Source organism: Brachyhypopomus gauderio, unplaced genomic scaffold (genome assembly GCF_052324685.1).
Source record: "Brachyhypopomus gauderio isolate BG-103 unplaced genomic scaffold, BGAUD_0.2 sc40, whole genome shotgun sequence".
Lineage (NCBI taxonomy): Eukaryota > Metazoa > Chordata > Actinopteri > Gymnotiformes > Hypopomidae > Brachyhypopomus > Brachyhypopomus gauderio.
This window is the reverse complement of record NW_027506868.1, coordinates 1,805,557-1,832,617: the sequence shown is the minus strand read 5'-3', so window position 1 is coordinate 1,832,617 and position 27,061 is coordinate 1,805,557. Positions and strand designations below refer to the sequence as shown.

Sequence of the window (27,061 nt, the reverse complement as noted above, 5' to 3'; positions counted from 1 at the left end):
AACGTCCACAGGAGTTTAGTGCACACCCCAAAGGACCTCAGTTTCCTCAGGAAGTACAGACAGCTCTGTCCTCTCTTGAAAACTGCAGAGGTGTTTATTGTCCAAGTGCACACCAAGGTACTTGTAAGAAAAAAACTACCTCCACTTCCTCACCATCGATGGTGACTGGTTCTTGTGGAGATGTTAATCCTAAAATCCACCACCATCTCCTTTGTCTTACTGATGTTTAGCTGCACTTGGTTCAGTTTACATCAGCTGACAAAATCTGACAGCAGCTTCCTGTATTCAGCCTCCTGTTCATTCCTTATACACCCGACTATTATACCCAAGAACTTCTGCAGATTGCATGTACCAGAGTTGTATCTGATGTCAGAGGTGTAGATGTTGAAACGGAATGGTGCTAATAATAGTCCAGGAGATGATAGATTCATCCACCTGCATCTGCCGAAGTTTCTCCCCAAGTAACACAGGCTGTAAGGTGTTGAATGCACTGGAGAAATCAACGAACATGATCCTCACCATGCTGCCTGCTGTATCCAGGTGGAAGTGCACTTTGATAATTGCATCATCCACTCCAATGGTGTCCTGATATGCAATCTGCAAAGGGTCCAGAGCAGCTCTGACCAATGATTCCATGTGGTCCAGCATCAGTCTTTTCAGTGTCTTCATCAGATGGGAGGTCAGGGCAACTGGCCAATAGTCATTTGAAGTTTTCCACCTGACTGGAACTCTTCCTTGACTGCAGCTTGACTGTGCTGAAGTATTCCATACAGCTGCTCAGCACACAGTTTCAGTACCTTAGGCTGAATACTAGGGGTGTAAGAAAATATCGATTCACTTGAATATCGCGATATTATGTCTTGCGATACTGTATCGATTCTCAAAAACACCGTATCGATGAATTAAGTTGTGTTTAACCAACCGAGCCCTAGATGGCAGACAGTGGTTCATTTTGTGTTGCGTTTAACCACCTGGCCGCGAGGTGGCAGTGCTGTGATCAATCTTGAGCCATTCGGCATCTCCACCTCACTGTATTAGCAAACCTAACTGCGTTAGCGATGGCCGAATGCAAAAGCCTTAGACCGGCTCCTGGGGTGTACAGAGCTGAAGTGTGGACTCATTTTGGCTTCTACAACGAAGAAGGTACAACGAAGATCGATAAGAACCATGCCATCTGCAAAATGTGCCACGCCAAAATAAAATATTCGGGGAACACGACAAATCTGAGAACACACTTAGCAAGACACCATTCTGATGTGCAGTTAGCAGAACAGCAAACGGCTAATGGTAAACGCGTGGACACCTCTCAACTAACTCTAGGACAAGTTCACACACTAAAGTTACCACCAACCTCAACTCATGCAACCAAAATAACTCAGTCAATACTTTATTTTATTTGCAAAGATATGCGCCCTCTCAGCGTTGTAGAGAACGAAGGCTTCCGTAATATGTTGAATATAATGGAGCCTCGTCAGACCATACCATCCCGACAACACATCACTGACATCGCTGTACCCAGGTTGTACAAGGAGGTAAAGACGAGGGTGGCAGAGTCTCTCAGCTCGTCCGAGAGGGTTGCGTTGACATGCGACGCTTGGACATCGAGGGCAACTGAATCGTACGTAACGATAACAGCGCATCATATAACGGGTGAGTGGAAGCTAGACGCTTATGTTCTACAGACAAGAGCGATGCATGTCAGCCACACAGGAGAGAACATCGCAGAGTTACTGAAGGAATCCGTTACTGAATGGAGACTTGAAGCGAAAGTTCCTGTTATTGTTACGGACAATGCATCTAATATGAATATCGCGGCAAAACTTGCAGAAATGACCCAGATACAATGTTTTGCACACAGCCTCAATCTTGCCTCGCAGAAAGCACTAAAATTGCCAAAAGTAGAGCGACTACTCAGCAGGATCAGACGCGTTACAACCTTTTTCAGACGCAGCACCATAGCCAGCCACCAGCTAAAACAAAAACAAGATCTGCTCCAGCTACCAAACCACAGATTGATCACAGACGTTGTCACAAGATGGAACAGCTCTTACGACATGATAGAAAGGTTTTTAGAACAACAACCAGCCATCTGTGCAGCACTCCTTTCAACAGAGGTCAGAAAGAGTGAAAAGGATATCTTCACACTTAGCGAGACTGACATCACATGTGCTCAAGGCACTCAAGCCAATGAAAGATGCCACCTTGGTACTGTCAGAGGAGAGCATGCCCACTCTGTCTATCATTGCCCCACTTCATGCCAAGCTTGTCATGGGCACAGAAGAAAGCTTGGATTACACACAGACAGTGAAGGACATAAAGACTGCTATAGCACAAGATCTGGGAAAGAGATATGCCAATGAGAGGGAGACACTGTGCATGGCATCAGCCCTTGATCCTCGATTTAAGGATCTACCCTTTCTCTCTGAAGCAGAGACCAATGATACCTACTCCAGAATAACTGCTGCTGTGGTGGCTGTCATAGAGAAGCAACAGAATGTAAGTACCGTATTTTCCACACCATAAGGTGCACCGGATTATAAGGCGCACTCTCAATTATAGCGTCCATTTCTGTACTTAACCCATACATAAGGCGCACCGGATTATAAGGCACACTGCTGATTTTTTGAGAAAATGTAAGGCGTTTAGGTGCGCCTTATGGTGCGCCTTAATTATGTTAAATAATTAATAAATCAGCCTATTTTTTACTACTGTTTTTATTTACTGTAAGATTAAAACTAGATTGATTTGATGCTTTGGTGTTTTTTAGCAGCAAGAGCAGACTGACAGTCTGGTGAAGGAGACTGATCAGTCAAAGGTTTATCAATCAGCTGACAATGGCCCTGGCCCTGCCTCCCAGCCACCCATAAAGAGACCAAGGAGCTCATGTGCATTGTCAGACTTGCTTGGAGCTACATTTGCCTCTACCAAAGACAATGCTGCACCACAATCTACACATGATGCTGCTGCAGTTGAGATTAAGAGGTTTAGAGAAGAAACCCCTTTGCCACTCCCAGAAAATCCCCTCAGTTGGTGGAAAGAACACGAACAGGAGTACCCTCAGCTATCCAGAGTAGCAAAGAATTTTTTGTGCATTCCTGGCACAAGCGTCTCAGCAGAGAGAGTTTTCTCCACTGCAGGAGACATTGTAACCACACAGAGAAGTGTCCTGAAAGCTGAACATGTTGATCAGCTTGTCTTCCTCCACAAAAACCTTGACCTTAAAAAATAAGCTCTGACATACATACAAACTGTTTATTAGTGCTTGTAGAAAGATGTTCCTGTATTTTATATGGGTTTTTTTTATATCCTCTAGTTTTTACATTTCTTCAGTATTTTGTTAGGACTCTTGCTAGCACTTTCATTATTCATTGATACAAGCATTTATTTGTTCAGATTATGCAAAACTAGTTTTGATGTTGGAGACACATTTTCTTTTTGGCATTTTCTTTTACTAACCACCTGAGACTGATCAATTAAAAACTGGCATACATACTAGAATTTCAACCACCTTTTAAAGCGGGTCTGTTTACATTTTTTTTATGTTCTTAATTTGTTTACATAAATAGTCCTGCAAGCACTTTTTTATATATCTGATCTAAACAACTGTTCATTTCTGTTAAAGTGTTTAAAACTGTTGAAAAAAGTGTCATGATGTTGGATGTTACAGGGTCTGTTATTAAGACTAATGGAGCTCCCACTGTTCTGCTTGTTTACAAAGTAAACCTTTTCCGCTTACATTATATGCATATGGTCATTTGTTTTTATACTATGACGGTTTTCCTAAAACAAATGAAAAACAAAAATTTAAATATATTGCCTTGCATACAGTATCGCAATATATCACGATATATCGAATCGTAAGCCCTATGTATCGATATGTATCGTATCGCCAAGTTGTTGCCAATACACAGCCCTACTGAATACTGCCCGGCCCTGCAGCTTTTGCTTTTTTAGTTTAGTGAAATTTGGTGCACTGCTACTCGACTGGTCCTGAGCGGGGGTACTGAAAGGAGCATTACTGTCAGAGTAGGTGTAAGTGTTTGGTATGGAGGAGGTGAGAGCTGTTAATGGTGGTGGCTGTTGTTCTAGTGAAGTGTTAAGGTTCAAAACAACTGGAGATCCAGCAGAGGACAATGGGGTAGTGGGGGAGTCATTGTGAAACCTTAGAAAGAACTGGTTCAACTTATTCGCCCTTTCATAACTGCTATTGGTTATTGCTCCAGAGCTGCTCAGGTTGAAACCAGTAATATCTTTCAGACCTCTCTACACGTCACGAGAGTTTTATTTTTCAGTTTGGTCTCCAGCTTATTCCTGTACTCCTCTTTGGCCTCCTTAGTCCTTATTTTGAGCTCCCTTTGCACCCTCTTTAGCTCCTCCTTATCCCCTATCTTGAAGGCTCTCTTCTTCTGGTTCAGGAGATATTTTAGGTTACTTGTAACCAGTGTTGCGAATAACGCCATTAAAAATAACGGCATTAGGTAACGGCGTAATTTTGTCAGTAACGGGATAATATAATAATTACTTTTCCTGTCATTACAACGCCGCTGACGTTACTGGTCATTAAAAGCGGTGCCTTACTATATATTGATATACAGTAATCCGAGCGGACCCCTGCCCAGGCTAGTGAGGAGTAACAGATCTCAATAGGTCACAGTTCTCGGTGTAACACCTGTTTAACTTAACAAGTCAGTAAGCGTTTGGCTAAGGCAGCTTTATGGTAGCCAATCAGAGCCAGTGTTTTTACACGCATGCCGAATCACACCAGTGACACATGACACAAACGGAGATGAGGCAGAAATGGCAAGTCAGGAGCAAGCCGAAGAAAAATTAGTATTTTCAAGGTGGCGATATAAACATTATTTAACAAAATACTTGAAGTTCCTGAATGTCTACCAGACTAGATATTTGATTTATTTAATTAAGAATAGAGGTTTTATTGTTAAGTTTACTTCTGTTTTGAACAAACCAGTTGTCTCAGGTTGAGAGAATTTAATTTAATTTGATAGAAGTAAATGCAATTTATATAGTGCAACTGTTTACTTTTGCTTCTTTTTTTTTACAAAGATTTGGGATTTTAAAGGATTTTATCCTGCACTGGTCTGTGGATGTGCAATAAATATCAAAGGTTAAACACCTTTCTGATCTACTAATTTCAACTGACTATGAAAACTGCTTTTAAAAAAAATCCTTATTCATTGGCATATAACTTTTTTTAAACTGTAATGCAAATAGTTACTTTCCCTGGTAATGAGTTACTTTTATTATAGAGTAATTCAGTTACTAACTCAGGTACTTTTTTGAACAAGTAGTGAGTAACTATAACTAATTACTTTTTTAAAGTAACGTTCCCAACACTGCTTGCAACCCATGGCTTGTTGTTGCAAAACAGTCTTAGTGGGCACAACAAAGTCCACACAAAAGTTGATTTAGTCTGTGAAACATGATGCAACCTCATCAATGTCCTGATTGTGTGGGTCACAGAGAACATCCCACTGTGTGGCCTCAAAACAGCCCTGCAGTGATTCTACGGCTTCAGGTGACCACTTCCTCACTGTCCTGGTGGATGATGGCCGTCTTTGGACCAGGGGCTTGTACTGTGGGGTAAGGACCACAAGGTTGTGGTCAGATCGTTGAAGTGGAGGAAGAGCTTTTGAGTTGTAGGCTGCTTTGACATTAGCATACAACATGTCCAGTGTCCTGTTTTCTCTGGTGCTACATTTCACAAAATGAGTGGGCAGACATGAAGCTAGAGAAGTGTGGTTAAAGTCACCAGACACAGCGATGAATGCGTTGGAGACAGCCGAGTTGATGTCACACGCGACGTTCGTATTGGTGGAAAGAGAAACGTACACATTGCACATGACTATTTTCGTAAATTCTCGCAGCAAATAATACGGATGCATCCCGACCACACACAGTTCGATGTCGGGCTGACAGATCACCTCCTTCACTGTAATGTGGCTGGAGATACACCATTTATCATTCACGAACACAGCGAGACTGAAGCGAGACCCTCCTCTCTTCTTACAGGTCTGATGGAAAACTATGTCAGCCCTCACAGTGGTAAATCCATTCAGGTGAACATGAGAGTCTGGTATGTTCTGGTTCAGCAAGGACTCCGTGAAGCACAGAACTCACAGTACTCGCGCTATGTCCGGATCAGAGCAAAGAGTTTGTCTGTCTTGTTCGCCAGTGATCGCACGTTGCCCATGATGATGGAAGGGAGATAGGGCTTGTATCTCCTCTTCCTCTCCCACCACTTGTTTTCCGCTCTGCACCCTCTGTACGGCCGCCTCAGCTCGGCTGGAATCTCCGGTCGAGACATAAACAAAGGCGGCGTCTTCCGCAACGCGAGCAGCTGATCCCGCAAGTATACAATGCGGTGAGTCATGCCGCGAGCGAAGTTAGAAAAAAACTCTATGAAAGTAGTCTTGCAATGCCAACTAAGAGCATATGCAAACTGTATTAGTGCCCATAACATGCTAGAAGTGTAAGAAAAAAAAACACGTTTAGCAACTAAAAACAGACAAAGAGACACAAAAAACAAGGAGCGACTGTGACTGGCAGCCACATGGAGCAGCACCGGAAGCGGAGATTTCCTTCAACATGGAAATCTAAATCTAATATTTAACAGCAAATATAATATTGATATTTCTTCACACTGACTTGATTTTCCAGTTAAACTCAACTTCAAAGTGAGAGAAAACACAGTGTTGTTGGCTAAATGTAGAAATTTGATCAGCAAAAAATTTTCATCACATTTACACCACTGAAAGAGCCTGGAGTAATAAAATCCCTTACCATTTTTGTCCTTGATGCGGCTTTCCTCAAAGCCGTTGACACGTGACTCAGGCTTGAACTCTATGTTCCCCAGCTTAAGCACAGCGGCCACCAGCTCCAACACTGAATGCACTTCTTCCTCTAGGAACCCTACGATCTGCATGGCATTCTGGTGGACCAAGGGGTAAACTCCCGTTACTAAAGCTGATGAATGAACATTTATTATGCTACAACAGGTGGAAATTGTCACGTGAACAAATGCTCTGGACACTTGAAGGGTACTGGGGAAAGATGTTAAAAATAAATAGCATTGGTTATATAGCTGGTAAAATCTAGCATCATCATCAGTAATGCGAATAGTATTGTATGTATATATGGCTTCAGGACAGTGAATTAACAGTGACATTTATCACAATGAAAGCATCAAGTATATACACTACCGTTCAAAAGTTTGGGGTCACCTAGACAATTTTGTGTTTTCCCTGAAATCTCATACTTTTATTTATCAAATGAGTTGCAAAATGAATAGAAATATAGTCCAGACATTGACAAGGTAGAAATAATGTTTTTTTTTTTTTTAACTTTGCTTTCGTCAAAGAATGCTCCCTTAGCAGCAATTACAGCATTGCAAACCTTTGGCATTCTAGCTGTTAATTTGCTGAGGTAATCTGGAGAAATTTCACCCCATGCTTCCAGAAGCCGCTCCCACAACTTTGATTGGGTTAATGGGCACTTTTTTCGTACCATACGGTCAAGCTGCTCCCACAACAGCTCAATGGGGTTGAGATCTGGTGACTGCGCTGGCCACTCCATTACCAATAAAACACCAGCTGCCTGCTTCTTCTCTAAATAGTTTGTGCATAATTTGGAGATGTGCTTTGGGTCAATGTCCTGTTGCAGGATGAAATTGGCTCCAATCAAGCGCTGTCCACAGGGTATGGCATGGTGTTGCAAAATTGAGTGATAGCCTTATTATTCTATTGCCCATATTATTCTTTTTATTTTATTAGCCAGATTTGGCCTGAAGGCCAGCATCCCAGAGTCGCCTCTTCACTGTAGACGTTGACACTGGCGTTTTGCGGGTACTATTTAATGAAGCTGCCAGTTGAGGATCTGTGAGGCGTCGATTTCTCAAACTGGAGACTCTAATGTACTTGTCTTCTTGCTCAGTTGTGCAGCGGGGCCTTCCACTTCTCCTTCTACTCTGGTTAGAGCCTGTCTGTGCTCTCCTCTGAAGGGAGTAGTACACACCATTGTAGGAAATCTTCAGTTTCTTGACAATGTCTCGCATGGAATAGACTTCATTTTTCAGAACAAGAATAGACTGTCGAGTTTCAATTGAAAGTTGTTTTTTTCTGGCCATTTTGTGAGTTTAATCGAACCAACAATTGTAATGCTCCAGATTCTCAACTAGCTCAAAGGAAGGTCAGTTTCATAGCTTCTCTAATCAGCAAAACTGTTTTCAGCTGTGCTAACCTACTTCCACAAGGGTTTTCAAGGGTTTTCTAAATATCCAATAGCCTCCTTACACAGTTAGCAAACACAATGTACCATTAGAACACTGGAGTGATGGTTGTTGGAAATGGATCTCCATACATCTATGTAGATATTGCATTAAAAACCAGACATTTACAGCTAGAATAGTCATTTACCACATTAATAATGTATAGAGTGTATTTTTGATGCATTTAATGTTAGCTAAATTGAAAACAAAAACTGCTTTTCTTTCAAAAATAAGAACATTTCTAAGTGACCCCAAACTTTTGAACGGTAGTATAAATATATGAAAGTAAAATATAATAGCAAAATGAGATTTTGCCGCCACCCACCCTCTGAAGTGAATTTTCCAAATTATTCAGGAGAACTATACAGCCTTGTTCACCCTGGTACTGTATTTAATGCATCTCAGCTTGGATACAAGGATTTACTGATAATGTCCACAGTAGAACAAATCAGGATAGTTTGGAAATATAGCTTTGCCAATATAAACATATTAAAGTACCATCTTGCCCATTCTGGAGAGTTTTAAAAAAGGAACATTTGGTTTTTTTTGTCTCCCGTTTCCCAGCAATTGAGGTGAAATTCAATTATGTTTCAGAAATAATTTTTTCAGAAAGACCCTGTGCAAAGCTTATGTTACATAACATGCCATTTATTTAATTAATAAGACAGAGTAAATGGACAGGATTTAATCCAATCTTCAATCAAATAAAATATAAAAAGCTCAGCTCACCTAAATGATCTGAAATAGATCAAGGATGGGGGTAGTGACACTTATTGCTTCAGTAAATTCATGTCTATAAAGTATAGCATTACAGTGTACCATGAAATCCTCGTATCTAATCTGTGAATGTGTGTGTGTGTGAGAGAGGGGGAGAGAGAGAGAAAACATGTGACTAGGCAGCTCACCCTGAGTGTTCTGAAGTTTGCTGCATCATCAAGTCCATTGACAGTGGCTGAATCAAGACTTAAATAATTATATTTGCTAAAATCCTGGTCCAACTTCAGTTTTTCTGAAAAAGTAGCATAGTATGTGTTTCAATGGCAGAATGGATAGCCCTAGATCATCTGAGTCTTGGGTATCCTACAGGCATAGTAAGTCAGGTAAAGTTGCAAAGAATACTGCCAGCAGCTTGGTTTGATTTTTGAAATTAAAGCCTTCTACATTGTTCTCTTTTATAAAGCATGTCAACAATGGCCATGGTTCAATGAAGTGTAAATAAAGCACGATGGGGGAAGCACCTGGGACTCTGGGACTTTATTTATTAAAAAAATAAATAATAATGTCTGACCACAACTCTACACAAACCAGTGCATATACAGTGCCCTCCATTAGATTGGCAACCCTGCTTAAGAAAAAATCCCACATTAAGAAATAATTGTTTAACATCAAATCATGTGTACCAGAATTATTAACACCCCTGATGTTAATACGTTGTACCCTTTTGCCAACAAAACAGCACCTAATCTTCTATAATGTTTCAGAAAAAAAGAAGGGAGAATACAGAAAGATCTTCTACCATTCATCTCTCTAAATCACCCAGTGACCAAGGGTCCTCTCCTCTGTACTCTCCTCTTCAGCACGCTCCACAGGTTTTCAATGGGGTTGAGGTCTGGGGACTGAGATGGCTATGGGAGGAGCTTGATTCTGTGTGTGGTGAACAATTTCTGTGTAGATTTGGCCACATGTTTAGGGTCATTATCTTGCTGAAAGTCCCAGTGATTACCCTTCTTTAGCTTGCGGCCAGAAGCCACAAGATTGTTTTAAAATGTCCTGGTATTTCAAAGCATTCATGATACCATGCACCCTAACAAGGTTCCCAGGGCCTTTGGAAGAGAAACTGGCCCACAACATCACTGATCCTCCCCCATATTTCACAGTGGGCATGAGTTGCTTTTCTGCATACTCAGCTCTTGTGTCACGCCAGACCCATGCCAGTTGAAGTCCCAGTACTGCTTAGCAAACTCCAAATGTTTGCGTTTATGATTGTGAGTGACGCTGCTTCCTGCTGACGCTGCTGCAGAGTGATTTTTTTTATTTTGCGAGTTTTTCTAATTTGTCACAGGTAGTTCTACCAAGCAGTTGACTAGCTAGCGTAAGTCTTTAAAATCAGCTAAACGCACTAAGTTTTTGATTTATCTGTGGCTGGTAACAAAAGTAACAAATGATCTCCTTTTTGCCTCAGATCAAGACTATGTATCTCTGCTAGTGCTTTTAGATCTTAGTGCAGCTTTCGACACAATAGATCACAGGATCTTGGTAGAACGGTTAGAAAGCTGGGTTGGAATCTCAGGCACAGCCCTTTCATTTAATTCTTACTTAACTAATCTTTATCAGTCTGTAGATCTCAGTAGTATTCCGCTCAAACACACAAAAGTGAAATATGGAGTACCACAAGGCTCCATTGTAGGACCACTATTATTTACATTATATATGCTACCATTGGGCATAGTTATAAACAAACATGGTGTCAACATTCACTGCCATGCAGATGACTTTACAAACCTGATGACAAACACAGTTTAGGAAAAAGTCTGTCACCTTCTGGTCTTGCCTTTTTGTCTAGGTTGTAATAATTTAATTTAATTTCATCTGTCCCACATATGATCCCATACAGAGCTAATTTTGCCTGTTTTCTTTTTCCATTTGGCTGCCTGCCTACCTGAGAAATACTGAGACGAGGAGAGACAAGCCTTTCCCGAGATCCATCCTGGGCCAGCCACCATCTATGATGAAGGATCAACCCACTGCCCTGACTAACCAGTGTGGATGACTGATACACCCACTGCCCTGGACCTCACCACCCTAAATTCCCCCCTGCTATGACTACCATTACCAACCATCAAGACATTTAGGACTGAATAGGAATTACATATAGAACTCATGTATATAAATACACACCAAGATGAGATTTATTTATCCTTCCCATCTCTTCTTTGTTTTTCTATCTCTTTAATTGTTATTATGGTGACCGACATTGGCCAGAGGAGGAGGAGGAGGAGGTTGTCGAGTCCTGAGTCTTCTTCCTCATGATTTTAGGGAGTTTTTACTTGCCACTGTCACCCTTGGCCTGCTCACTGGGGGCTTGGTCTCGGACACTTGTAAAGCTGCTTGTGACGACTGTTGTATAAGGTGCTATATACAGGCCCGTTGACAGTCTTGCTGACCAGATTTGGGTTTCTGAAAAGGAGGACACCTTTTACAAATTTATTTTTTAGCGGCGTGTGTCGATAGTTGACGGGGAGGAGGGGGGGTTAGCATGTGTCAAACCCTAGACGTCGGATTGGCTACCATGTATGTGAATCAAAATACAACCATCAGTGCAGATGGACAATAGCCTGTCATTCATACACTACTTTTTAATGTCATGCGATCTACCCACTCTTCATTCGCAAAATCCCGGACGATTTTGAAATTCCCCCCGGACATTTTTTAGGTCTCAAAAGTAGGATATGTCCGGGAAAAAGAGGACGTCTGGTCACCCTTATTTTAACATAATAAATAAGTAATATAGAATCACATAACTGGATCATTTTGTATTAAATGGTGCTGTAAAATGTGAACTGCTCAGCTCAGTTTATCCGTAACCGATCGGGGGAGGGGGGACGTGGAGGGGGGGCAGCAGTGTTGAATTTGTGCGGAGAGGACAAGCAACATGCTCCCAAAAATTATCCTGTTCAATTATAAAGATTATGCTGTTGTGAATAAAAGAAGAACTGTGACATGCAAGACATGTGGAGTCAGGATAAGAGATGGAGATGCAACCACTTCAAACTTTTTTCACAACTTAAAAATTTGTAAATTGTTTTTCCTTTATTTTCTGCGCTCCAGATTTCTGTTTACTTTAACTATCCACCACTGTATTTCCCGCTGTTGGGTGGGTACCAGCCGGTTACGCTCGGTGCTGGATCAAACCTTTGTATGCACTTAATGGGTGTATGCACTTAATGGAAAATATGCAGATAGGTAAAAAAACATATATATTTTAGCCATTGAGCTTATTTTGAGTACAGAATTTTATATTAATGAAAGATTTCAAGATTATTTAAAAATTATAGACTTTAAATAAAAAATAAATTGCTGGGCTCTTTGATGGGCCCCCTTGGCCTGGGGGCCCGGGACAACAGACCCGGTTGTCCCCCCCAGTAGACGGGGCTGGCTATATAAATACACTGAGTGAGAAAAGGTTTTTTCTGTGCATGCCTCCCAAACAGCTTGTTGACATGTAGACAGTGCCTGATGCTACCATTTGTTGCAATTCTGTAACAGTGAGCTTTGGAGAACTTTTTATTTCTCTTATCTTCCTCCTCACTTTATGTGGTGGCAAAATAAACTTGCATCCTCGTCCAGGCTTGTTTACCACTGTTCCAGTTGTTTTAAACTTCTTAATAATTCATCTGACATTAGATATGGACACAGGTGTAGGCAGTGGTGGACAGTAACTAAGTAAATGTAATTTGGTACTGTAGAGGAAAGAAAGAAAATTTTTTTTCATTATTATTATCAGGGTTGGGGGGCGAGGCGGCAGCATGTGTGTAAAATGTTGGCGGGGGGTGGCGGCGAATGTAAATTGTTGGACACATTAAGTATCGCGATCGATCGCCGGTGGTTGGCGCCAGAGCGAACTAGTAACTCATTGAATCATAGATGTAGATCGGAGATAAATAAATTATAAATTATTCGGCCAAGTTTAATATTATGAGTTCAGTTGGTTGGGCTGCACATAGTTCTAGTTCTAGGTGCTAAAGCTAGTTTCTAGCTTCCCTGTCCCGCCATGTGGTGGACAACGTATAACCTCAGAAAAAGTCCCCCAATCTAGGTCTGAAGTGGCCGGTTCTAAATTATTGTTCTGTTTGGTGGTGAATTATGTTTTCATATTAAACGGTTTGTCTACTTGTCTACCTTTCTAGTGTGAATTATTAATATGGATAAAGTTTGAAAATGAATGTTGTGAGGATAATAAAGGTTAGTTTTGTGTTTGCTAGGCAAATGTAAGGCACTGTTTCCTGTTCACCTGTTGATCGAGTAGGCCTGGGGGTTTTGATGCGACGCTAAGAAAAAAAGGTTTTTACTTTTACTTTTAATACTTACAGTATTAAGTAAGTTCTCCCACTTAAAAAGATGAGAGAGGCAGGTAATTGACATCATAGGTAGACCTCAACTATGAGAGACAAAATGTGAAAAAAAATTGAGAAAATCATTTTGTCTGACTTTTAAAGAATTTATTTGCAAATAATGGTGGAAAATAAGTATTTGGTCAATAACAAAAGCTCATCTCAATACTTTGTTGTATATCCTCTGTTGGCAATGACAGAGGTCAAACGTTTTCTGTAAGTCTTCACAAGGTTGGGACACACTGATGCTGGTATGTTGGCCCATTCCTCCATGCAGATCTCCTCTAGAGCAGTGATGTTTTGAGGCTGTCGGCGGGCAACACTCCCTCCAAAGGTTTTCGATGGGGTTGAGATCGGGAGACTGGCTAGGCCACTCCAGGACTTTGAAATGTTTCTTACGAAGCCACTCCTTTGTTGCCCTGGCAGTGTGCTTGGGATCATTGTCATGCTGAAAGACCCAGCCACTTTTCATCTTCATTGCCCTTGCTGATGGAAGGAGGTTTGCACCCAAAATCTCACAATACATGGCCCCATTCATTCTTTCATGTACACGGACCAGTCGTCCTGGTTCCTTTGCAGAGAAACAGCCCCAAAGCATGATGTTGCCACCCCCATGCTTCACAGTTGGTATGGTGTTCTTTGGATGCAACTCAGCATTCACTGTCCTCCAAACACGACGAGTTGTGTTTTTACCAAATAGTTCTACTTTGGTTTCATCTGAAAATATGACATTCTCCCAATACTCTTCTGGAACATCCAAATGCTCTCTAGCAAACTTCAGACGTGCCTGGATATGGACTGGCTTAAGCAGGGGGACACGTCTGGCACTGCAAGATCTGAGTCCCTGGCGTCGTAGTGTGTTGCTGATGGTAGCCTTTGTAACGTTGGTCCCAGCTTTCTGCAGGTCATTCACTAGATCCCCCCTTGTGGTTCTGGGATTGTTCCTCACCGTTCTTGTGATCATTTTGACTCCACGGGCTGAGATCTTGCGTGGAGCCCCAGATCGAGGGAGATTAGTAGTGGTCTGGTAGGTCTTCCATTTTCTGATTATTGCTCCCACAGTAGATGTCTTCACACCAAGCTGCTTGCCTATTGCAGATTCAGTCTTCCCAGCCTGGTGCAGGTCTACAATTCGGTTTCTGGAGTCCTCCGACAGCTCTTTCGTCTTCACCATAGTGGAGTTTGGAGTGTGACTGTTTGAGGTTGTGGGCAGGTGTCTTTTATACTGTTAATGACTTCAAACAGGTGCCATTAATACAGGTAATGAGTGGGGAAAGAGGAGCCTCTTAAAAAATAAGTTACAGGTCTGTGACAGCCAGAAATCTTGCTTGTTTGTAGGTGACCAAATACTTATTTTCCACCATTATTTGCAAATAAATTCTTTAAAAGTCAGACAAAATGATTTTCTCAATTTTTTTTTTCACATTTTGTCTCTCATAGTTGAGGTCTACCTATGATGTCAATTACAGGCCTCTCTCATCTTTTTAAGTGGGAGAACTTGCACAATTGGTGACTGACTAAATACTTATTTTCCCCACTGTAAGTATTTTTGAAGGCAGATACTTTTGTACTTCTCAAGTAAAAAATTGAGGTGAATACTTTTACTTGAGTAATGTTCGATGCAAGGTAACTGTACTTTTACTCAAGTACATAATTGGTGTACTTCGTCCACCACTGGGTGTAGGCACATGAATATTTTCTTGTAGCCATTGCCTGACTTGTGAAGGTCAACACACATCTGCCTTACTTGAATGGTATGTTACTTTGTCTTTCCCATGTTGAAGAGAAATGGCCTTGGTGTCAAGTCATATTTATACCCCTGGGAAACAAAAAGCTGTGAAGTACTAATTAAAAGTTCCTACATACTCTGATCAACTTCGTAAACTACTGTAGAAGTGACAGAAATACTTTAATCATATTTATTTCCTAAGAATTGTTACAGGTGCCAATAACTGTGGAACAGGTGATTTTATGAAGAATAATTATTTCTTAGTCAGGGATTGTTCCCCCCTTGGAATTCAATTGAGTTGATGGTTAGATTTTTCTAGAGAGTATGTTTGAGAGTATGTTTCCGCAATAAAAACTGAAAACTTTTAACCCATCTTAACAGGGGTGCCAATAATTATGGAGGGCACTGTATAATGGGTCCATTTTAGAGCTGTACAATACAGGTGTAAGTACTAAGCATGTACAGTTAGTGTATGTGGTCCCTCTTACTTAGCATGCCCTCTGATGCTCCAGATAACAGCTGATAAAAGATATGAAAGTTCCTTTCTCCTCTTGGCTGCTTCACAACACGGGACTTCTCCAGAAGATCTGAGGAAAGAAACAATCAGGAAAGTCAGTCTAAGCATCATATTACTTAACATCCCAGACAAACTCAATGAGGAATGAGCAAATAACTTTTCTGAAAGTAACAATGCACTATGCCTGCTGAATTTGCATCACAGCAAGGCTGCCACCTGCAAAGAGCATGCAACATCTATAGAGCACAGGGGTGTTTACAGTAGGGCTAAATATTTGAGCATTCTAGGTGAGAGCAGTATATTTAACCTCTCTTTGACTGTTTTGTTTGCATATGATTAGAAAGTCTCTGAGAGGATGGGAAGCATGCCAAAGCACATATGTCACCAGACTCTCACCATAGCTTGGTTTTCTATTACCAAAACAGGTTTTTACACTCAAACAGTATTGTTGACAGCTTTGGGAGTCAGACATAGATGTTATAAAATTATTATGCAACTTTATTAGTCATTTATTTTTTTATTGTACACGTGTTCTTCAGGAAGTTAGACCCAAGAGCTGTTTTTAAGCGCCTAATTGTTAGATAAAAGGTATTTGAAGCAAAGCAGACCTAAAGGTCTAAATCTTTCATTCTGCATTCATTTGTATTTTTTTTATCAGCTCTGATATGGGAAGTTCTGAAACACCTCTGCACTGTCACAATTTCCTAAAGTTGTAACTTGGAATGTAGAGAATTTGCTGGATTGTAGGAAATTTGCTGGATTGTTAGGTAAGTAAAATAGTAAGTAAAATTCATTTATATAGCACTTTTCACAGGCACAAGCCACAAAGTGCTTTACAACTGAAAATAAAATAAAATAAAATAAATCAAAAACACAAAAACACACACTATAAAACAGAAATAAAATACAGTGCACAAGGTCAACGGCTGCAACCTCCACAACTAACTAAACGCCTGCGTAAAAAGGAAAGTCTTTAGCTGTTTTTTAAAAGTATCCACAGAGTCAGCTGATCTTAAATGTGGAGGAAGTGTGTTCCACAGTTTTGGACCAACCACCTTAAATGCTTGGTCTCCACGAGTTTTTTGACATGAGCGTGGCACAGACAGTAAACTCAGGTTGTTTGACCTGAGTGATCGCGATGAAGTGTAGGGGTGGAGCAGGTCAGCGACATACACAGGAGCTGTGTTGTGTAGTGCTCTGTATGTTAAAGTTAAAATCTTGAACTGGATCCTGAATTCTACAGGAAGCCAGTGTAAGGATTTTTAAATGGGTGTTATGTGAGACCGTCTGCTTGACTTGGTCAGTATCCTCGCTGCAGCGTTTTGAATTATCTGTAAACGTCCACGAGCTGATACACAGAGATGAAAACAAGGCATTACAGTAGTCTATGCGAGATGAAATAAACGCATGGATCAGCATCTCTAGATCTGCTGTTGAAACTATAGATCTCAGTTTACTGATATTTCTCAAGTGGAAGAAATAGGATCTTGACAGCTGTTTAACATGAGAATCAAATGCTAAAGACTGATCGAAAATAACTCCCAGATTTCGGAGGCTAGTGTGGACAGCAGAGGAAAGAAGCCCAAGATTTTGCTTAATCGTTTGACTAAGCCTTTCGGGAGCAATGATCAATACCTCAGTCTTGTTGTCATTTAGCTGTAGGAAGTTATTCGAGGTCCAATCTCTGATTGATTGAAGACAATCTAATAGCCTAGACAAACTATGAACCTCACTTGGTTTAAAAGAGAAATAAAGCTGAATATCATCAGCAAATAAATGATAGGAAATATTAAAACTATTTAAAATCTGCCCCAAAGGTAACATGTACAAAGAAAACAACAAAGGCCCTAAAACTGAACCCTGTGGAACCCCACAGGTTAATGGGGTTGCCTCAGACGTGTAATCTCCCATCGTAACTGAGAAACTTCTCCCAGTGAGATAAGAAATAAACCAATCAAGTGCTGTTCCAGATATGCCCACCCAGACACGTAACCTATTTATCAGTATTTCATGATCAATGGTATCAAACGCAGAACTGAGATCCAGCAGCACAAACACAGAGCAGTCACCAACATCAGCAGACATTAAAAGATCATTTGAGACCCTCAGGAGAGCAGTCTCTGTAGAATGCCTCTTCCGAAACCCAGATTGTAAAGAGTTGTAGCAATTGTGATTATCTAAAACTGTAATCAGTTGGTTTGCCACCACCTTCTCTAATATTTTGGATTTTAGGGAATGGCATCCTCTGCTATCTTTCATGACATGGCTTTGTCCAGTCCCATTTTTATATAGCAATCGTTACCACCTCAAATCTTTGTTTTCAATGGTCAAGGGTTATGGCTTGATATAAATTATAGTACATTGAATTATTAACAACTATTGGATCTAAATACAGTATAGGTTAAAGTTATTTTGCTGCATAAAGGGCAATCAAGCTAACCTTGTCAATGGTGTATTGGGCATATAGTAAAACAGGGTCTATACACAATTCTTTGCGACTGGTAATTTACATTTAGGATGAATGACAAAATATATGATAATTTAATTCCCAATGAAAGTAAATGACCATCCAAGATAGAAATCTGTGGCTTTTGTGACAATTGCAAACTACACTGCTCAAAAAAATAAAGGGAACACTCAAATAACACATCCTAGATCTGAATGAATGAAATATTCTCATTGAATACTTTGGTCTGTACAAAGTTGAATGTGCTGACAACAAAATCACACAAAAATCATCAATGGAAATCAAATTTATAAACCAATGGAGGCCTGGATTTGGAGCCATACACAAAATTAAAGTGGAAAAACACACTACAGGCTGATCCAACTTTGATGTAATGTCCTTAAAACAAGTCAAAATGAGGCTCAGTATTGTGTGTGGCCTCCACGTGCCTGTATGACCTCCCTACAACGCCTGGGCATGCTCCTGATGAGGTGGCGGATGGTCTCCTGAGGGATCTCCTCCCAGACCTGGACAAAAGCATCCGCCAACTCCTGGACAGTCTGTGGTGCAACGTGACGTTAGTGGATGGAGCGAGACATGATGTCCCAGATGTGCTCAATCGGATTCAGGTCTGGGGAACGAGCGGGCCAGTCCATAGCTTCAATGCCTTCATCTTGCAGGAACTGCTGAGACACTCCAGCCACATGAGGTCTAGCATTGTCCTGCATTAGGAGGAACCCAGGGCCAACCGCACCAGCATATGGTCTCACAAGGGGTCTGAGGATCTCATCTCGGTACCTAATGGCAGTCAAGCTACCTCTGGTGAGCACATGGAGGGCTGTGCGGCCCTCCAAAGAAATGCCACCCCACACCATTACTGACCCACTGCCAAACCGGTCATGCTGAAGGATGTTGCAGGCAGCAGATCGCTCTCCACGGCATCTCCAGACTCTGTCACGTCTGTCACATGTGCTCAGTGTGAACCTGCTTTCACCTGTGAAGAGCACAAGGCACCAGTGGCGAATTTGCCAATCCTGGTGTTCTCTGGTAAATGCCAAGCGTCCTGCACGGTGTTGGGCTGTGAGCACAACCCCCATCTGTGGACTTCGGGCCCTCATACCATCCTCATGGAGTCGGTTTCTAACCGTTTGTGCAGACACATGCACATTTGTGGCCTGCTGGAGGTCATTTTGCAGGGCTCTGGCACTGCTCCTCCTGTTCCTTCTTGCACAAAGGCGGAGGTAGCGGTCCTGCTGCTGGGTTGTTGCCCTCCTACAGCCTCCTCCACATCTCCTGGTGTACTGGCCTGTCTCCTGGTAGCGCCTCCAGCCTCTGGACACTACGCTGACAGACACAGCAAACCTTCTTGCCATAGCTCGCATTGATGTGCCATCCTGGATGAGCTGCACTACCTGAGCCACTTGTGTGGGTTGTAGAGTCCATCTCATGCTACCACGAGTGTGAAAGGACCACCAACATTCAAAAGTGACCAAAACATCAGCCAGAAAGCATAGGTACTGAGAAGTGGTCTGTGGTGCCCACCTGCAGAACCACTCCTTTATAGGAGGGGGGGGGGGGGGTCTTCCTAATTGCCTCTCATTTCTATCTGTTGTCTATTCCATTTGCACAACAGCAGGTGAAATTGATTCACAATCAGTGTTGCTTCCTAACTGAACAGGTTGGTTTCACAGAAGTGTGGTTGACTTTGGGCATGTGTGGGTGTGAGATGATGCAGACTAGAGGAGACAGTCTAAACTGAAATTAAAGCCCCTTGAAGCAAACTGCATTTGGGTGACTGTCCCAGCCCTCTTGCATAACTTCAGGAGGAGGAAACAGTCTGGGTGTTTTTTCAGTGTGACAGAACCCTAACACAACTTCCTGACCAAACCACTGGATCTGAAGAGCTCACAAAAAAGAGACAGCTTTTATAACCACACAACTATACAATGCCGCAGAAGCACTGTTGGGCGGAACCAATATCCATCCTGTTATTAAACTCACAGTTACTGATGACTCCACCTAATGGATCTCCTTTGAAATCAAACTCGATGTCCATGTACTTCCCCTGTGGAGACAAGATAAATAATTTGTATTACTTTGTAATACAGGCATGTTTAAATAATGTGGATAAGGTTTTTTTCCTTTTGCATAGTCAAAACAAGATAGAAGGGAAGATGTCCTCAAGTGATGAGATTACACATTGGAAAAAATCAAAATCTTACCAAGTATATTTGTCTCATTTCTAGTCAAAATATCTCATTAGACTTCATTTAAAACATAACTGCCAATCACGTACCATTTCCACAAGATATAGGGACTTGTTTTAGGACAATACATCTTGAATATCTTGTTAAGTGAAAAAGTCTTGAAAACATCTTGTACTGAGTCATATGTCATATGAAACAAGCTTTTTTGACATTTGAAGGTTTTTAAGCTGCTGTGTTATCTGCAACACATGAATCACCTTGCTTCAAGAATTAGACTTACATGATTTAAGAAAATATATCTGGTTTATAGGAAAGCCTTAGGTTTCAATGGATTTTGACAAAAACTCATCAGAGAGTGACTTTCTGGAGTCTCTGCTGTTTGCTTCATGGTGATCACAAGACTAGGAATTCTGAGAATGTAGAACAATTCCTTCAATCAAAATAAAACTCCAACAAAATGGAATAAAATGATACACAAAGCCAATGAGGATTTTTTAAAATGTTCAGTTACATGAACATCTCCACATTTGAAAGGGTAAATAAACATATGACTTGAATTGTTTGAGTCATTTCTCATTTAACATCCGAACATTATTCAAATTATACCACAATACAAACTATAAGCCAACACATTATATTCAGCCCAAGAGAAATCACCAGCAGTTCATAACTTTTAAATGTGGGGTGTAAAGTTTTCATTTAGTTATCTTTACAGAATAATTAATCTGAAATACACAACAATTAGTTAAGCTAAACACAATTGTAGAAACTAGTTGTTTTCAATTGATTTAAAAATGTATTACTGCCATAAACCCCTGCTTTGAAAATTGAGTGATTCCATAATTTATTCCCTGTGCTTGTTCTAAAAATATAACTGTTACTGGCTACCACAATTATTTTTCTTGATTTCTTTTAGTTTTTCTTAAAGCCAGAAAGCCGCCATTTGAAATGCCTTTAGTTTTTTGTCATGTCTGATCTGCTTTTTTCTACAAAATTAAACAACTGAAGGAACATCCACAGACATCGGTGATTCCATCATTTTTGCCAGGGGTTGTAGCTGCAAAGGGTGGACCAACGTCATATTGAACCCTATTAGGAATGGAATGTTACTTAAGCTCATATGCGAGTCAAGGAAGGTGAGCAAATAATTTTGGCAATATAGTGTTTCAACTGCCTAATCATATTCTTTCTAATTCAGTTTCCAAGGTTTACATGGCCGATAAGAGAGCAGTTTGGGAGAAGGACTGGTTCAGCTGCAATTAACCATCATCATGGTAGAATCAACGGTCTGCATGGACCTAATCTTACATGCAAACTCTCAGTGAAATCAGTGATTCAGCGCTTTGGCAAGAAATGTACACAAATACTCACAAATCGAGATGAGTTGTCATTCCTCACAGTTTTGGCATTCCCAAAAGCTGCAAATAGGTTAACACTGAATTAGTAGGAGAACTGAACATTTCCATTTATGTTTGTGTCTTCAGGCAGGTGTACAGCTAAGGGGAAACCTATAATCTGAGAATATGGAACATGTCAGTTTTCTTTCATTCACCAGCAAAAGCTTTTTCCTTCAATTTAAACCTGGCTTTAGTGAATGTGGGAAAACTGACCACGTGTTCATTATATTATTAGAGATGTGGTACACTGGTTGATTGGTGATCTTTAAAGCTTTAAATGTTTATGGACCATCTGATACTTACCCATGCATTCAACTTCCATAGCCTTGTAGGAAAACATCAACAACTAATGATTTTTCACAGCTAACATCAAGACTGGAAGTATAAGCAATTACATGGAAATATTTCTGTACTTTCTGTGGCACACCAGTCGTACAGATCATCCATGGAAGCAAGAACATAGGGTAGGAAGCCTGGAACATGTGGACCACTACAGCCAGCAGCTAAACTCTCACAGATGTGGAGCTTAAGCGGGCACTTCTATCCCCCTCATCACTCACAGGCATTTCCTGTTCATGTTACAAAATACAGCCATTTGCATTCCAACAGAAATCAGAGAGCTTTGTGCTCTATTAGCAGCAAAAGGCTCAAAGCTGCGGCTGGGATAAAATGATGAGAAAACGAAGGGAACAAATGAGCCAGAGATCCTAGTTGTCGTGAAAAAAACTTAAAAGTGAAGTAGTGATGTAATCTAAAATGCGACAACAGTACCAGGTCTCTGGGTTCACAGTTAAATTGAGAGCAATTTGCCTTTCAGTTGAATAATAAATACAGTTAATAATAAAATACTCTGTAGGTCAAAATTTGGTCTGAAAATAATATTCTTACTCATAAGACTAAATAATTCTAAATAATTGCCACTAAATAATTTTTACTCCATCACAAATGGTCAACAGTGTGTGGAGCTCTTCCAGCTGTGATATCCCCTTGTATGTTGCTTAACACAAGGCTGCAGAATCATTCTTCCAAAATGCACTCACGTTTTATTAAACACCGGTAGTGAGAAACATTCTTTGAAGCAATAAGATCAAAGAAATTCTGAGCCTCTCATATATAAGAAAAAAATATATTTTATAGAATGAATGGTTTCCTGTTCTTTACAGATATATAATTTAAAATGGGACATATGATTTTCTTGTAGTGTGCCCAGAAAACATGGCTTCCTTATACACTTCATTAATGCAATCATTAAAAAACCACCACTCTCATCTTTCAAAGGTGTACTTTGTTTTTACAACTGCAGAACCTGCTAACATTATGTCAAAGCTAAGAGCTAAGCACATGGACTGTTCTGTTGTATGTACAGATGAGCACAAATCACAAAATCAGCCCCTACACATGCATAATGCCTCCAAAAATACATCAGTGCACATTGTAGAAGAAAGAAACCAAGAAACATGTTCAGTTGTTTTGAGCAGGGCTGTTTTGACAGAGTGAGAAGTGTACTGTGGTGCTTGATTCTTGTGGTATTTTGATCATGACATTTCATTATATCTTGCAAACTTTATTAACTAGTGTAAAGGAGGTATAATAGAATCCCCTTTTTATACACACCCTCTAGCACAGGATTAGACTGCAGCAGCTGTTCCTTCACCTTGTTCACTTCCTGTCCCTTCCCACACACTGCAGCCACATATGACATCACCAGCTTGCTGGCCTCTGGAAAACACAATGCAGAAGAGGTCAGGGGTTAAAGTCAGCTAAATGCAGCAAGTCAAAGCCCAAAATTCCCTCCTACACCAGTCCTGACTGTCAAGCTTTTCTACCCAATTCCATATAAGGACAGCCAACTCCCTATAGGAGTCAACCATATAAGTCCAATTTACACCAAACTGTCAGTATTTGCAATGAAATTACTATTAAAAAAATAAATTAAAAAGATGACTATGCGGTAAACCTGGCCTAGACCTTCATCTTTATACGACTCTAGACTTCATCGAGAAGATTTGAAATAAGAAAGAGTTAAAAGTAAATTAATTATAACTTTGGTGTAGTGCATTGTACAAAATTGCTTCATTGTGACCAGTGTTGCGAATAACTAGGTATTCGTTAGGTAACGGCGTCATTTTGTCAGTAACGGGATAATATAATTAATTACTTTTCCTGTCGTTACAATGCTGTTGACGTTACTGGTCATTAAAAGCGGTGCGTTACTATATATTGATATACTAACAGTAATCCGAGCGGACCCCTTCCCAGGCTAGGGAGGAGTAACAGATAGTGATGTCAAACTCGGAACGCGGAATCGAACTGAATTGAGTCATTTGAATCACGGTGTTCTGAAACACTGTTTCGAGGTCCTTATCAAAATGGGAAAGTCATGTGACTGTTCCAAAAATGGGATTCATTACGTCACGCAAACGATACGTTTCAAAACTTTTCACACATTTTAGTCCGCACTTAAGTTCAAGCAGCTGGTCTGAGATCAGAATGTTTACTGATTACTTATAATGTTTAATAAAAAAAGGATTACACATTTCCCTACCTTGCCATGTAAAATGAAATGTCAGTTATATCAATCCACTGACTAACAGTGTATCATAATGAAAAATACATCTTAATGACATAATTAAAACAACCCTGTTCTCTGCAAAATTATATGTTTTCATGATTAAAATTTATTTAGCGACACAATATGCTATGGGGGAATATTTCATGTCATTTTTAATTACTTCTCTTTCTGTTAAGAAAACGTTGTGGATTTAGGCCCAGGTTGCGCACTAGATGTCACTGTGGCGTGTGATGATTCGAACATTTCACAAGATCGAATCATTTTCTGAATCAATTGGTTCATTTGATCTCCCAAAAGCCCCACTTTTGCCATCACTAGTAACAGATCTCGATAGGTCACAGTTCTCGGTGTAACACCTGTTTAACTTAACAAGTCAGTAAGCGATTGGCTAAGGCAGCGTTATAGTAGCCAATCAGAGCCAGTGTTTTTACACGCGTGCTGAAGCACACCAGTGACACACGACACAAACGGAGAAGAGGCAGAAATGGCGAGTAAGGAGCAAGCCGAAGAACAATTAGCATTTTCAAGGTGGCAATATAAACATTATTTAAGAAAATACTTGAAGTTCCTGAATGTCTACCAGACTGGGTATTTGATTTATTTAAGAATAGAGGTTTTATTGTTAAGTTTACTTTTGTTGTGAACAAACCAGTTGTCTCAGGTTGAGAGAATTTAATTTAATTTGATAGATGTAAATGCACTTTATATAGTGTAACTGTTTACTTGTGCTTTTTTTTCCTTTCTTTCTTTTTTTTAATACAAAGATTTGGGATTTTAAAGGATTTTATCCTGCACTGGTCTGTTGATGTGCAATAAATATCAAAAGTTAAACACCTTTCGGATCTACTAATTTCAACTGACTGTAAAAACTGCTTTTTCAAAAAATCCTTATTAATTGTCATAATTTTTTTTAAGTGTAATGCAAATATTTACTTTCCCTGGTAACGAGTTACTTTTATTATAGAGTAATTCAGTTACTAACTCAGTTACCTTTTTGAACAAGTAGTGAGTAACTACAACTAATTACTTTTTTTAAGTAACGTTCCCAACACTGATTGTGACTGAATCACAGATTACTTCAACACAAGCCTGAAAACAGGTAACCAATGACATAATTTACATCAAGACTAGATCTAAAAAGCCAGCCGGTCTGCTTTCAAAAACAGAGAATATATGCTTTTTTATTTTTTTATTTCAACATTATGTGACACAGGATGGTAGTAGTGCTGATGACAAGCAAGAAAAGAAGAAAAGAAGGCATTTGCAATGGTTAATTACATTATTATTTTTCTATGTGAAAGCATAGAATAAAAGCAACTTTATTTATCCTACTGCCTGCTAAAATCAACAGAAAACTAAAGATGCGTGGTTAAGCAATTGGCATTGCAGAAAATAAGGTAGGATATTTAGAGTGAATATAAAAAAAATGAAGGGAACATATCCTTTCAGAGTATGTAATTAAAAGTTCAGTTTATCTCCTAAAGAAGAAAAGCACATAACTTACACACATGATAACCAAATATATTTGGTTATTTCCTGCTGAAGCTGCTTCCTGCTGACGCTGCTGCGGAGCTAATTTTGATTGTTTGTCTAAAGTGTAATAATCTATTTACGTGCTAATCTTTACCTTTTGCCTTCCTAGACAATTTTTACAGGTAGTACTTCCATTATCAAGACGGGCAGTTGACTATTCCAGCCACTGAACAACTTTCTGCTTCTACAAATCAGTTAGCGTAAGTCTGTTTAAATCAGCTAAATTTATTCATGGCTGGTGTCGGTTTGTTTTCCTGTTCGGAGTGTGGCATGTTTAGCTTAGACCCTTTCGCCACCGACAGCAACAGTGATAGTATTTGTGAGAGGTGCAACTTAGTTCATTCTCTCGTGGCAAAAGTGGAAAGCTTAGAGCGCCGCGTCCACTCATTATTGAGGGATAGAGAGACAGAGTCTGTAGTAGCTGTGGACGCGCCAGGGAGAACTAGCGCCTCCGCGACTCCGGCAATAGAGCCCTCACAGCGGGGCAAATGGGTGACGTCTCAGCAGCGTAGTCGGAGCGCGAGGGCTGCAGCTAATGCTAACGCCAGCAGTTGCCCACCAGAGCACCACTCACCAGTTCACGTGTCCAACAGGTTTGCCCCGCTCAGTGAAACACCCGCTGAGGAGCCTGTCTCATGGACTCTGGTCATAGGAGACTCTATAGTTCGGCACGTGAAAGTCGCTATTCCTGTAGGGGCTCCAGCGGTTACAGTTAGTTGTTTACCGGGAGCCAGAGCGCAGGACATTAGTGGCAACCTTAGACTGTTAGCCAATAAACGATTCTCTAGGATAGTCATAAATGTAGGGGCCAACGATATATGTCTGCGGCAATCAGAAGTGACTAAGTGTAATATTAAAGAGGTGGTTAAACTGGCCCAGACCATGTCTGATGGCGTAATCTGCTCTGGCCCCATCCCAATGCGGCGCAGTGATGAGCAATACAGCAGGCTCACGTCGTTAAACCGCTGGATGTCCAAGTGGTGCTCCGAAAATCAAGTGGGCTTTATTAATAATTGGAAAGAGTTTGAGGGCAAGCCTGGTCTTTTAGGCAGGGACGGCATCCACCCCACCCGGGATGGCATAGCCCATAGCCTGTTAGTTAGTGGGCAGAGTATTATTAGGAGCTGCTGACTAACCAGAGTCGCGACCAGGCCGCAGACTAACGGGCTAAACCTGTCTGTGAGCTGCTTAGAGGCGTCACCAAGTTCCCATAGGATTGAGACTGTGTCTGTGCCCCGGTTAAATTAAATCGTAAGAAAATAGTC

At 40.6% G+C, this 27,061-nt stretch overlaps 2 protein-coding genes across 6 annotated transcripts in view; one reads left to right on the top strand and one right to left on the bottom strand.

The window, feature by feature from the left end:
• myo1b (myosin IB) overlaps positions 1-27,061 on the bottom strand; it is a 151,923-nt gene that overhangs the window by 37,723 nt on the left and 87,139 nt on the right. For all 5 annotated transcript variants that reach the window (XM_076985301.1, XM_076985298.1, XM_076985299.1 and 2 more), the window contains 6 exons: positions 23,306-23,410; positions 21,666-21,712; positions 20,089-20,152; positions 15,613-15,711; positions 9,190-9,293; positions 6,802-6,949 (listed from right to left, as the gene is read on the bottom strand). In XM_076985301.1, the coding sequence (XP_076841416.1) occupies positions 6,802-6,949; positions 9,190-9,293; positions 15,613-15,711; positions 20,089-20,152; positions 21,666-21,712; positions 23,306-23,410 (567 nt within the window). The remainder of the gene's footprint in view (positions 1-6,801; positions 6,950-9,189; positions 9,294-15,612; positions 15,712-20,088; positions 20,153-21,665; positions 21,713-23,305; positions 23,411-27,061) is intronic.
• On the top strand, positions 26,028-26,927 carry LOC143485886 (uncharacterized). Its single transcript, XM_076985555.1, has 2 exons — positions 26,028-26,040; positions 26,266-26,927. Exons 1-2 carry the CDS (start codon positions 26,028-26,030, stop codon positions 26,925-26,927), a joined length of 675 nt encoding a protein of 224 aa, XP_076841670.1.